At 53.8% G+C, this 13,764-nt stretch overlaps 1 protein-coding gene across 1 annotated transcript; it reads right to left on the bottom strand.

Moving 5' to 3' along the window:
* Positions 1 to 2,203: 2,203 nt before the first annotated feature.
* Positions 2,204 to 12,256, bottom strand: LOC133341412 (EH domain-containing protein 3-like). Its single transcript, XM_061549995.1, is given in 6 exon segments — positions 2,204 to 2,906; positions 2,908 to 3,057; positions 3,592 to 3,759; positions 4,060 to 4,562; positions 9,168 to 9,265; positions 10,777 to 12,256. Coding segments are annotated over 6 exon segments (1,950 nt in total). The 5' UTR covers positions 11,241 to 12,256; the 3' UTR covers positions 2,204 to 2,339.
* Positions 12,257 to 13,764: the final 1,508 nt, after the last annotated feature.

The following is a 13,764-nucleotide window of genomic DNA, read 5'->3' as shown; positions in this document are numbered from 1 at the left end:
TCTATGGGTTAACACATTCCTGCGGAGGGAGCTGGTAGGAACGTTGGGTTGCTCGGTCAATGGCCAGGGTCAACGGCGGCGTGGTGTATTCCGCAAAAAGGCCCGACTGTGAGGGCGGACACAAGTCGGTGTGAGTAGGTTAAACGTTGAGTTTTATAAGGGCACCACGGGGTGACCAGCCCCTCCCCACCCAGCCCCACCCCTCCCACCCCCCACCCAGCCCCACCCCGCTCACCCCCCACCCAGCCCCACCCTCCCCACCCAGCCCTTCTCCACCTTCCCCTCCCCACCCAGCCCCTCCCTCCCCACCCAGCCCCTCCCTGCACGACGGACACAATAATCCCCTGTGGGCTGGTGTAACCAGGAGGTTCCTACCAGTAGAAGTCTATGGTGAGTCGTATGTGTCTCAGATGTGAGCCTGAGTGTGTCGACGTCACAAAGCGCCAATGAAGACAATGACATCGCAAATCCGGTTGCTCAACGAATCCACCTTCCGGATATTCCCCGCACGAATACAAATTACGTCGTTACAGGCTGGATGAACCTGATGATTGTATATATATATACACGCATGTCCCCAGGTGACTCAGAAAGTGCTCATTCATTTGCATCAGAGCCCGATATCACGTGGGACAACTCTAAAGCCCGTGCTAAGTGTGTACGTTGATTTTGATTCGCACGCATGATCCTGTTTAGCCAGTTTCCCGGATTTTTTACGAGGGAGATCAGTGTTGCGTGAGTACAACGACACGTTAAAAACGTCAGTATTGCAGAGAACGAGTACAGGGCCCTTAAGGAATATTGCACAACGAACAAACGAGGCATTTGACGGTCGTAAAGGAAACACGCAAGTCAAAAACGGTGCAAGTGTAACTTAAAAAAGGAGTTAGGTACATGCGCAGCAGGTAAGCTCTATATTTTAGTCTAACAGTAACATAAATACGCGTAAATCGAAAAAAAGCACACACGTGCCAAAAGCAGTTAGGTACAGGTGGCAGTAAGCTCTGTGTTTTGGTGTGATGGGGAAGTGCAGAGGGGGGAGTAAAAGGAAGGAGACTCGAGCGATGATTTGGCATGACATTTCACGTGGCGCGCCCACCCTCTAGTGGCAGCGAATTGCTCTACATAACCCAACACATTCTTGCCTGCCAGAGGAGCCAACTTACGTGTGTTGATTTGTAGGTCAGGAGGAAAACACGAGGATGAGCGATCACTGGGGAGAGATGTGTGGGTGTGAGAGATTGCGGCAGGAGGCTGAGACATGATAAATCTTGAGAGATGTTTATTTCATTTCGTTTTGTGTTTATTACACTCACAGAAGCAGACATTTACACTTGTTATATATTGCACACGTAGAGGTCACAGTAAGAGTTATGCAGCTACTCTGGTGATGGTATACACGCACGATACAGATCTGTAAAGCGTCTATACTGCCGTTGCTGAAGGTGACAAGTTTGTGTTTAATCATCTCACAGTGTCCTCGTTGGCGATGGTCACTTCAGTTGATGATTGCAGTTTTTTCCATAAGACTCAGATGACTTCCTACAAAATGGTGTTCTCTCTTTTTATATTGATGATATTGATGATATTGATGGTGATAATGATGTTGATGCTAGGATTTGAATTCGGAAACTTTTTATTGCGAGTCGAGCGCTCTGACAACAGAGCTCCCTGTCCAGACAGGCTTGATAAGAAAATCATTAAAAAGTAGACCTTTAAAGAAGGAATAATATTCAGGGGGATGTTGTTCCTGCGAATGAACATGTGGGATGGCAACAGCATGTGGAGACCTTCATCCAGCAGTGGATAACCATGGCTGATGACACACGTGCCGATGGCATCATTGGACGAATTATACATTTGAATTTGTTTCAACGCAGTGCAACCCCCCTGCGTTACAGAACGGCCAAGGGAAGTGGATATCACAGAGGTACTGCTGTGATATCTGTATTCCTCAATGTAGAGGGCAGCAGAGTAATGTTCTACGCATGATAGTCGACACCCAAACCGATACAGTATTTTATTTCTCACAGTTGGAAATTAGCCACATTAAGTGCAGAGCTAAATTTCTCGTGAAATATTGTAGAGTTGTTGGTGACCGAGCTTAGACCTCCAACCACTACTCAGTCTATGTAACTGTCGGGGTCTCTATGCGAGCATACAGGTCTCTCTGCGATTCATCGGTGACCCGGCTGAAACGCGAATTCAAACCCAGGCTCTCAGCGGTGCCGACTCGGTGTTTTGACCTCCGCGCCGACCGCTGCCGCCGCCGCGTCCAGCGTCACATCGTCCCGTAACGCGGCGCGCACACGCATGGCACAAACGCCAGCGGCCGCCGATCACTCCGCCGGCCGCTCGCTCTGCCCGACGCCGCAATCGGCGGGGGCTCCCGAGTCCCCCAGCTCGCCGGCCCCCGCCGCCGCCGCCGCCGCCGCCCGATGCCCCCGGCCGCGATCGCGCTTGGAGGGCGGCACGAGGTGCGGGGGCAGCTCGCGGGGCAGCTCGCGCCCTCGCAGCGCCGCCGCCACCAGGTGGTTGGCGACGGTGAACTCGTCCGAGTCGAGCATGCCGTCGGCGTCCACGTCGGACAGGCGCCACACGCGGCGCAGCGCGCACGCGGGCAACCGCGAGCGCAGCAGCACGAGTCGCGCGCTCGCTCCCGACACGCGGCCCCGCACGGGTGACAGCGAGCGGAACAGCTCTTCGTACAGCGCCTTCTCCTCCGAGAGCGCCCACGGCGCAGGCGACGAGGCGTCGTCGTCGCCGCCGTCGTCGTCGCCGCAGGTGGGAGACGTCGCAGACGCGAATCCCAGGTCCTCGGCGAATGGTCCCAGGGACGACGCGGGCAGGGCTTGGCCGCCTGGCAGCAGCAGGAGGGAAGGGCGAGGACGTCTGGAATGACGACGGCGACGACGATGAGGAGGTGCAGGAGGAGGCTTCATTGCGGAAGCGGGAGAGCAGCGCCGGAGCGTCGCGCTGGAGGAGAGTGTCGACGGCGGCCAGCAGACGGCGCTCCATGGGGCGGATGAAGCTCATGTCGCAGTGCATGAGCCACTCCTGCGTGCACACACACAACCACGCACGAGACACGCTCTCACGCACACACGGCAAGTGCTGTGGGCGAGCACCTATGAAGGCCGATACGGCACTCAAGGGGGTGGGTGGCCTGCACCATGCCAGGCTGTCTTTGTTTCCCCAGTTATGATGTTTACGCACCGCGCCAGATACTCGTTGAAGGGTGAGTTGACCGAGGGGAGACCCAGGACCGATTTCAGATATTCGTCACTGATATTGGCCACGAGCAGGTAGCCAGGTTCTTAGCAGAGTGCGTTCACCGCTCCACTTTTACGCTTCCGTGAGCGCAGGGGTGAGGAACCTACGCCCCGTGGCTTCATTTCACACCGGCCTACACATTATATGTATCCGCCACTGCAAGAATCTCGGCTGCAGAATTCAGAAGGGGTGGGGGCGGGGAGCATTAAATCGTTACGAATGGGGGCTAAGGTGCAGCGCAGGGGGGTCAAGGATTTTGATGGGGGAGGGGGAGTGGAAGGTTCAGCAGGTGGGGGGGGGGGGGGGGCTGAGAGGCACCTGCATAGGCTCCATCTCAGGCCTGTCTCCCACTGGCAACCCCCACCGCTGATGCGCCACCTCCAGCACGGGTGCCAGGCCTCCCTGCGCCACCAGCTCCGTCAGGGCCGCCCGGCGACCAAACAGGGGCAGCTGGGAGTGCAGGGCGCTCACGATGCACGCGTGGGCCTGTGGCACACGAGGACACACATCCTCCTCCAATCCAGCTCTCAGCGAGCACCTATTAAGGCAGGGCTGGTATGGCCAGCCCCATGGTCATACCCGCCTTTGTCTCCCCCAGTGCTGATGTTTACACACAGCACCATTAAATTACAAGTTTGCCTTAAACAGACCGTGACTTGAACTGAAGAAGGGCCCAATACAATAACGGACTTAACAACAACAACGATTATGGACTTGACAACACCACGGATGTCAATAACTACAACATCAACAACAACATCAACAACAACCCGCGCCGCGGCTCACCCTGGCGAGGCGCGCCCTGGCGATGACGTCGTTGAGCCGGCGCAGGGGCGCGAGCCGCGGCAGGCTCCGCAGGTCGTTCATGAAGTCCCTCTCGTTCACCTCCAGCAGGTCCCGGTTCCAGTCCCAGCGCAGGGGCCCGTCCCGGAACGCAGCCGCGTACACGCGCGGTGGCGACACCAGCGTCATCTGATGGCCCTCTCTCGTCTTCTGCTGCTGCTGCTGGTGCTGCGGATGACCTCTGCCGAGGAGACGACCCAGGCTCCAGCAGAGGGCCCCGTGAGCGCGGAGCAGGGAGCCCGGCTCGCCCAGCTCGTCGGCGCGCAGCAGCAGAACGCGAAGCTTGTGCGGGTGCAGGTGGCGGCGCAGCGAGCGCAGCGCCGTGGCCAGGGCGCCGCGCTCCGACACCGAGGGACGCGGGGCGTCGCACACGAGCGCCACGCGGTCCGCGCGCTCGCAAAGCCACGCCAGGAGCCCGCCGTAGCCGCCAGGCAGGGGCGTCGAGCCTGTCGGGCGGGTCAAGTGCACGGTCATTAGTTCGTTCGTTCGGCGCGTGCGTCTGAGAGCGGGATTTGGGAGGTCCGCTGGCTGGATCATGATCAGTTTCCCCCACGTGCACGCCGAGCTGACTCGTGGAACGTGGAATTGTTTTGATAGAGCCGCTCATCTCCTCCCTCCTTCATGCCGGGAGTTTCTCACCAAGCGCTCTACACGTGATAACGTCATATCTCAGCTCAACGTCGTTTAAAAGGGCACCCCCAGCAGCAGCTGTCCCTCTGTGGTGCAAGGAAACGAAGCAACTTGCCTGCGAATGGGCATTAGTTTTGACAATGGGGCGCCGGGCATTGCTGCCATGTGTAATCCCAGTTGAGTAATCTAGCAAACACACGACTCGACACATTCGCCAATAACACAATAGGCGACTTCACGGGCAATGGACCTTCTTCACAACACTCCACCTCTCTGGCCCCTCTATGTGCTATGAAGAAGGGCCATTACCCGAAACGTCTCCTATTACACTGGATTCACGAAGGCAGTGTTGCTGACAAAGGTGACGCGCGCGAGATGCCCAGTGTCTCAGCGACAGCCACGTGCCGGCAGGGGGCAGTCGCAGGCCGAGCCAACGCCGTTTCTGCTTTCTGAACAGCTCGTCTCTGTTTACAGCCCTGAGACAATGGTCACAATTCCACCTTACTATGGCAGGGAAGAGTGTATCTGAAGAATATACTATTTTTTGTTTACTTTCCACAAAAGTTAAATACCAGCTGTTTGTTGTAGGTCTTAAGCTGTGAGGTGGCCAGACGATGGCAGGACATCAATGTATGAAATCCATCTGTGTGAAAATTTGAGTATTACAACCGTCGGTGGGTTTTCTCCGGCGACTCTTGATATTAATAAATTGGCCTAATATCCCAAGATGACAGCACCCTCTTGAAACGGAGTCTTGAGACTCACCGATGCCCTCCTTGGTAAGTGACTGACATCAATTTGCGGTATCCTCAAAGTGAAATAGCCTATGTGTCTGCCTGCTCAAGCGAGTGGGAGTAATCCACATTTCTATGGCAGGAGCTTGTGGAACCATAGAACCCTGGTTGACTTCCCACAAAGAGAGTTTATCAACCCCGAAGGGATGATGATGATGATGATGGCGGTGGGTGGGATTAGCCATGTTTTAACTTTATCGACGAGATGTTTATTTGGCTTAGTGGCTCATTGTGACTCATAGTGGCCGTGGTGGCTATGCACATGGCCTGTAATCCAGCACTGTGGAGGCTTGGATTGGTGGATCACACAAATGTGAACTCCCCGTGGAAGTCGAGGAGGTGCAAGTACCCTGGTTCGCCAGGAGAAAGCGGTACGGCAGATGTGGCCTCCATATGTCGACATCTCTAAGGGATGGAGTCTCGTCCCCTCGCACGCGTGGGCTTTCTTTGGGTGCTCAGGTTTCCTCCCACACGTATAAACACTTGTGAATGGGCTGAAAACATCCTCATGTATAGAGGACCACAGAGCTTGAAAATTGTTGGCGCTAGCTCACCGCGGCGATAGCATCCTGGTCGACTGTGGTTCCACACGCCACAGAGTCTTTCTCCTTGAGAGTGAGCGAATACGATGCGGTAGCACGTTACAAGTTGATATCATTACAGCGTGCTTCAACAAAATGTTAACACTTATATGGGGCTATCGTTTTTAATAAAAAAAAAGAACGGATAATACACTGTAACATGATTACAAATGTATGTTAATAGCTTCAAAAAGTCAAAGAGTCTCCACTTGTTCGCCATCATTGTCAACACGTGCCTGGAATCTTCTCCAGGTGGTCTTCAGACGCCAGAGGCGCACATTTTCTGTGGTGTTGTTGCAAATTCTCACAAGTGTTAACATCTTTGTTTAAGCACGCTGCTTTACTATAATTACAAGTTCGGTCAACTCGCCAAAATGTCATCCTGGCTTTTTGTCATAAGAATGTGGAATTTCCACCAGTGGCTCTGGAACAACAATAAACACGAGCACTGCCCATCGCTCACACGGAAGCACGTGGTATAACCCCTGCGTTTGCCCCACCACGCAGCGGCGTTTAATTATGAAGCGGGCTAGAGAATGCCATCGCAATAATCAGAGCGGTTCACGCTGTCACGCGCGCGTCCCAACCGCTTGCCGCAAGGAGTCAACACGGAAGAAATCCGCGGAAGCCAGCCAGCCAGCCAGCAACATCATCAGGGCTTACTTTCCAGCCGGGATCTATCTGTCCGGGGTCGGCGACTCCGATAAATTATTTCCGCACCCGGTACACCATATCCAGTATATGGCTTGTGTGGCTATTATTCCATCTTGATTTTAAGCTTTCGGTAAAATCACGTCGGTAGGAAAATAAACATGAAAAACAATATATCACGACGTTTCGATCGCAACACAAGCGGTCGTCCTCAGGTGCAAAAAATAATCCAGCAGTGGAACTGCTGAACCAAGAAGAACACAGCGAGAGAGCTGTTACTGCAACTAGAAGTTCTATATGTCGGCCAAGGGCAAGCAGGCGGGGCTCTAGCTGGAAAGGAATTCCATCCCCGTACACAAGCACGTCAGTTGTGGCTATTATTCCATTTACCAGCGGCTCGGAATATAATACCACAGCCCGGTACAACATAACCAGTATCCTGTCCTCCCCCGGCTTTGTGTGAATTTAATAACAATAATGAAAGATTGCGGTGAATGTAGCGGTCACTAGTGGCTGCAGATTTAACACGAACCCATTGCATATGATACATTACGTATAAAAATCGCACGCAAGCATTGTGCACTTAATAATCGATCGATTACTGCATTGTAAAAGCGTACACTTGTATACGCAGAACTCAATTATGTCTCGCCACATACTCTACAGAGATATTGTAGTGAATCTACTAGCTGTCCGGACAAACGTTATACAGGTTTTTTTTTTCAAGCCACAAAACACTGGACCGGTTTCAACAATGATTTGTGGCAGAACCAAGCTTGTGGAACAAATGTTTGCAGAAATACCAGATGTTATTAGCAAGTTCACTCCATTAAAATATAGCATCCGTACAATGTGAAAACACGGGACTTTCGAAATCCTTGGAAGCTACAAACTCGACGAGCAGTCTGCCGAAGTAAACACGAGAAGAAATCCGCAGAAACTACAACATCCGTTACCAATCTACACGCTTGACGACGGACATTGCGTAATGTAGGGGAAATCCAATGAATCCGATCACTTCTGTTTGGTGTAGCTACTGCTGCAGTTGGTAGTGGTGCACAAGCACAATTCACCACAGGAACACATTCCTGCGGAGGGAGCTGGTAGGAACGTTGGGTTGTTCGGTCAATGGCCAGGGTCAACGGCGGCGTGGTGTATTCCGCAAATATGGCCGACTGTGAGGGCGGGCACAAGCCGGCGTGAGTAGGTTAAACGTTGAGTTTTATGAGGGCACCACGGGGTGACCAGCCCCTCCCCACCCAGCCCCACCCAGCCCCTCCCCACCCTCCTCTCTCCACCCAGCCCCACCCCTCCAATTTGTGGATGCACGACGGACGGACGGACACAATAATCCCGTGGGCTGGTGTAACCAGGAGGTTCCTACCAGTAAAACTCAACACATTCGGCAATGACCCTACTCCAAAAGGAAAAATAAATACATACTGTAACAGGCGACGTTTCGGAAAATGGCTCTTTTTCAAATATTGTATGTGAAGAAGGTATGTGCTGTTAAGAAGGACCATTGCCCGATATGTCGCTTGTGTATGTTTTTCGTTTGGGACAGTTACGTATTGTTAAATGTGTTGAGTGTTTCGTTAACATTCTGGGTCAACACGAAATAAATCAGTGGAGGTCACATTCCACCGAGCTCAAAACGGTAGAAATCTGCGGAAGCCGTAGCAGCAACTATTATCGATAATGATGTTTTATCTCAGTGACAAGAAATATTATTTATATTAAGATGACGATGGTTGTGATATTGATGATGAAAATTTGTGATTTTCATCTTGGTGATGATGTGTATTGAATATTGTGATGAAAACGAATGTATGTTGAACTTTTTTCGCACCGTACGTAACCACCCGTTGATTACTTTGATTATATTTCATATGCTTAGGATGATGGTTATGATCATGGTAATTATCGCGCTGATTACAATAACAGTGGTTGTGATGGTTACAATGAAGATGATGAAAATGACAGCAGATGTGATGGTCAGGATGATGATGATGATGTTGATGGTATTCTTGGTATTGATTGTGACGACGTTTATACTGGTAGGAACCTCCTGGTTACAACAGCCCATGCACAGGGGATTATTTTGTCCGTCCGTCCGTCCTGCATTCAAAAATTGGAGGGGTAGGGCTGGGTGGGGAGGGGTAGGGCTGGGTGGGGAGGGTGGGGCTGGTCACCCCGTGGTGCCCTTATAAAACTCAACGTTTAACCTACTCACGCCGGCTTGTGCCCGCCCTCACAGTCGGGCATATTTGCGGAATACACCACGCCGCCGTTGACCCTGGCCATTGACCGAGCAACCCAACGTTCCTACCAGCTCCCTCCGCAGGAATGTGTTTGTGGTGATAATAACTGTGATGTCAATGGTGGTGTTTTGTACCGTGCTGCCCTGCGGCGATCTCATCGTTGGGAATGCCCGGTGTGTCCACAAAGGTGACGCTCTCCAGAATGGGACACGGCAACTGCACACGCACCACCCTGCACACACACACACAAACATCCACCGTGTAGTCGACACAGACTGTTGGGGCAAGTGCAACGAGGGGTTGGTGTGGCTAGCACCACAAACTGCACAAGATACTCATTTTAGGCTAAGTCGACCTAGGGAAGGCCCGGGATCAGTTCAGATATAATCGACACTGGTTGTTGGTCGTGAGCGGGATTCGAACTCGGGTCGTCGGGTTGGTAGCGCAGCGCGCTAACCGCTCCCACTACCGCTGCAGACATAATACACACACCCCTTATACTGGTAGGAACCTCTGGTTACAGCAGCCCACAGGGGATTATTGTGTCCGTCCGTCCGTCGTGCAGGGAGGGGCTGGATGGGGAGGGAGGGGAGGGTGGGGAGGGGCTGGATGGGGAGGGAGGGGAGGGTGGGGAGGGGCTGGGTGGGGAGGGGTGGGGCTGGGTGGGGAGGGGCTGGTCACCCCGTGGTGCCCTTATAAAACTCAACGTTTAACCTACTCACGCCGGCTTGTGTCCGCCCTCACAGTCGGGCATATTTGCGGAATACACCACGCCGCCGTTGACCCTGGCCATTGACCGAGCAACCCAACGTTCCTACCAGCTCCCTCCGCAGGAATGTGTTACATCCACACCTACACACGAGGGTTGGTAAAACGACAACCGGAAAAGCGTTCATCGTTATCAAACTCGATTACCAGTTTCTGAAATTCAGGAACCGGTTATCGTTCTCAGTGGAATTTTGAAAAAGAATGCTCCGATTGGCACACGCGCACGGACAAACGGCACGGCGGCCTAAGTCACCGCGTGGTAACACTTTCCCATCGGTTCGGTTAACATGTAAAGGCGCAGACCTTCAATTGCTCACTCGCGCCACTGCCGCCAGAAGGGCCTCCACTAGAGGGAGCTATAGGGTGTATTTGGTCTACTCTTCCCACGCTGATCAGACGTGTGGACGTCCGCACGCTTTACCCCACCACACGCGACTTACTAATCGTGACGTACCTCGATCATATGACTAAAGGGAGGGGGGGTGATTTAATACACGTGCACTATTGCTACCACGTGCAGCGTGGAAACCATTTACATCAAGCAGCTCCCTTGGTTCCTCCGCTCAGAGTCACACGCGTGATGCCCATTCATCTCGAGCAGGGGTCGGTAGGGCAGCATGGGGGTCTTTGCGGACTGCTTCGTGATGTAATGTTGTGTGCGCACGTGCATTGACGGCTCTCGAAATTATCGAGTTTTTGTAACGAATTCGAAAAAAATGGCTCTTCTTGTTGTTTTGGTTGCCGACCCCTGGCTCGAGACGTTTCCAAACGTGCGGTAAACCGGTTTTTATACCAGTGTTTTTACGCGGTTACCGGTAACCTACACTCAAAAAGTCACCTTTTTGGGTTGCCACCCATTCCGCATACCAAAGCTTGGGGCATTTTTACAGTCGGCACTCGGCTCCATCAAATCTCAGCGCATCTCGGCACGAACTCAATTCAAACACCGGGGGACAGGCGACAGCCGCAACTCACCTGGACATAGCCGCGCTGCCGAACGCCGCCAATCCCGCGAATGCCGAGTTCGCCTCCAGCACCAAGGCGTGCCCAGGGGTCACGCATCCCGGTGCCTCCCCGTGCTGCACGATCGTCACGAAGGTCGTGGCGCTGCCCGGCTGCAACACTCCCTGCTGCAGCTGAAGCAGTTGCTGCTGCTGCTGGGAGCTGGGGCCGCCCAGCAGGTATCGTAGCAGACTGGTCTTGCCCGCGGCCGGTGCGCCCAGGAGCAGCACCGTGGGAGGGGAGTCGAACTCTGCGTCGCGCAGCTCGGCGGCGCGATGGGCGGCGTGGAAGCCGTAGCGGCGCTCGATGGGCAGCACGTGCTGGCGGTAGAGCCGAGCCAGAGCACGGGCAGCAGGCAGCCGCTCGGCCTCATCCTCCTGCTGCTGCTGTTGGGTTTCTCTGCGGCTCGCTGATGAGCCCCTGAGTCGGGATAACATTGCCGTGGACGAGGGGTGGTGGTGCCCTGTGTGTGTGTGCGTGCGCTGCTGTGTGTGTCTGTGTTGTGTGTATTTTTTCTGTCTGTTTTAGCGAGTCCTTGCTTAACAGCACTTGGCTACACAAGTTTATTAAGAGGCTATACAGTAATACGGGGGATCTTTATCTTTTCGCGAGTTGATCTGGACGATGTTTGTGTTGGTCTGCGTCCCTGCGTATTTGTACCTGCGTATGTCAATTTGCATGCGTCAATATTGTGCATCTCTCTCTCGTGTTGCTGTCGCACTGTGCACGTTTGTGTCTGAAAGTGTCTGTGTGCGTCCGATCCTCAGTGTGCGCCTGGAACCTATCACCATTATCATCACACCTCAACACCGTACGAACTACGCTGAAATCAACAAACTACGAAGACGCCCCTCATTTCGTGTCGGTCACCGTAACAAACCAATACACACCGGTACGGACATGCAAGTACCTACATCTGTGTTATCTATCTGCACTATCTGTTACACCTATAGACGTCGGCACTAGCTATGACTATCTGTTACACCCACATCACGTCTGTTTACGCCTCTCATCCCCGACCGCGATGCGCCCGCTCTGCCCAGAGCAAAAGTTGGAAGCTGCCCCGCGGGCTCCGAGATGCTGAACGATGCGAGCAGCGACCCGGGGGGGTTGTGGCTGGTGCCGGACCAGCTGGTGCCAGGGCAAGTGTGGGTCTTCGGGAGTGCCGGGGACTGCACGCAGAGCTGCCTGTGAAAGGGAATTCCCATGCACCCGAGTCCACTGGGAGGAGCGCAGGAGGAGGGCATGGGGAGCCGTTGGCACTCAACTTTATTTTTAGGAAGGCACCATCGACTGTACGTGTGGATGTCACGGGCGCGTTCGAGATCTCGAGCCAAGGCGCCCGACCCAGCCCCTGCCCCTCGCTAACGCGCCACTATCGCAAATTCAACAGCACCCCCCCACCCCATCTCTCGCTCCTCCCTGTATACACTCCAGACGGTGAGAGTCATCGTTCAAGGCCCTCTCCCCCCGGCCACCCGCTCGGCTCACCCACCGGCCCTCTCGCTCCCCACCCACCGGCTCACTCGATCCCCAACAACGTATCCACCCTATCACCCCACCCCCCACCTTCTCACTCCCCACACACACACCCATTCACCAATCCTCTCACTCCCCACACACTCGCCCACCCTCTCACTACCCCGACCACGACACACACACGCGCGCATCCATTTTTGGCCTCTATTGAAAAGAATTCGCACCCGCGACTTTTGCTCCGTTGGCTGGTACAGCAAAACTGTGTCGCTGAGACCCAAATGTAGAGTCAAGATTCACCTCGAATTACCTTGGCGATTTGCCACGCAGTACTTTGGCACACAGCATTTTTGAAGGGAAATAGGGGCAGGGTTTTTTTGTCAAATGTCTGCCCAACGGAAGCTTTAACCAATAAGCGAGTCTTTTTTTTTAACTAACACCAGATTTGAAAAAAAAATGTTTCATATTGCCGCAGAGTGGAATGCGAGTGCTTTGTGTGCGCTATGGAAGTGCGAGTAATGGTTGGTGAGGGTGAGAGGTGAGTGTGACGTGGTGAGGGTGAGAGAGGTGAGTGTGACGTGGTGAGGGTGAGAGGGGTGAGTGTGACGTGGTGAGATGAGTGACGTGGTGAGGGTGATATGGTGAGGGTGAGTGTGACGTGGTGAGTGGGCTGGTGAGTGTGATGCGGTGAGTGGGGTGGGCTGGTGTGAGTGTGGTGAGAGGTGAGTGATGTGGGATGGGCTGGTGAGTGATAGTGTGATGTGGTGAGAGATGAGTGATGTGAGCTGGTGAAAGTGTGGTGTGGTGAGGGTGAGAGAGGTGAGTGGGATGGGCTGGTGAGGGTGTGGTGAGAGAGGTGAGTGGGATGGGCTGGTGAGGGTGAGAGAGGTGAGTGGGATGGGCTGGTGAGGGTATGGTGGGGTGGGTGATGCGAGTGTGTGGCTTGGGGGAGTGAGAGTAATGGCTGGTGAATGTGTGATGTGGTGGGGGTGATTGATGTGAGTGGGGCGGGTGGGGGTAATGTGTGTGGGTGACGACCAATTCCTGCTCACGGCCAATAACAGTGGCGAATACCTGAACCGGTCTTGGGCCTCTCCAAGGTCGACTCGGCCTTAAAATGAAAACCTCGTGTGATGCTGCCACCCACCAACCTCATGTTGCCGTGCAGGCCCTTCATAGTTGCTCGCTCACAGCACTGCCCCAACAGTCTGTTACGGTTATACGGGGGGGGGGGGGGGGGAGAATCTTTTTTTTCGATGTAACGGGGGTGTGACACGAGTGGTGCTGCGGCTGTGTGAGAGGTGGGTGAAGTCCGCGCCACTCCTCCTCTAAGCCTCGTCCCGACATTCCTGCAATTCCCTGTGCCCTTCCATTCGTCAATTTACTTGTTTTGATTAAGTTTTTTCACCAGTTTATTTCACTTGTGCCATTTGTGTCAAGCCATGAGTCGAAGACAATTATATATAGAACTTTGGCAGTAAGCAA

Source organism: Lethenteron reissneri, chromosome 11 (genome assembly GCF_015708825.2).
Source record: "Lethenteron reissneri isolate LAM-NWPU_2019-01 chromosome 11, ASM1570882v1, whole genome shotgun sequence".
NCBI classification, from domain to species: domain Eukaryota; kingdom Metazoa; phylum Chordata; class Hyperoartia; order Petromyzontiformes; family Petromyzontidae; genus Lethenteron; species Lethenteron reissneri.
This window is presented reverse-complemented; position numbering and strand designations above follow the sequence as displayed.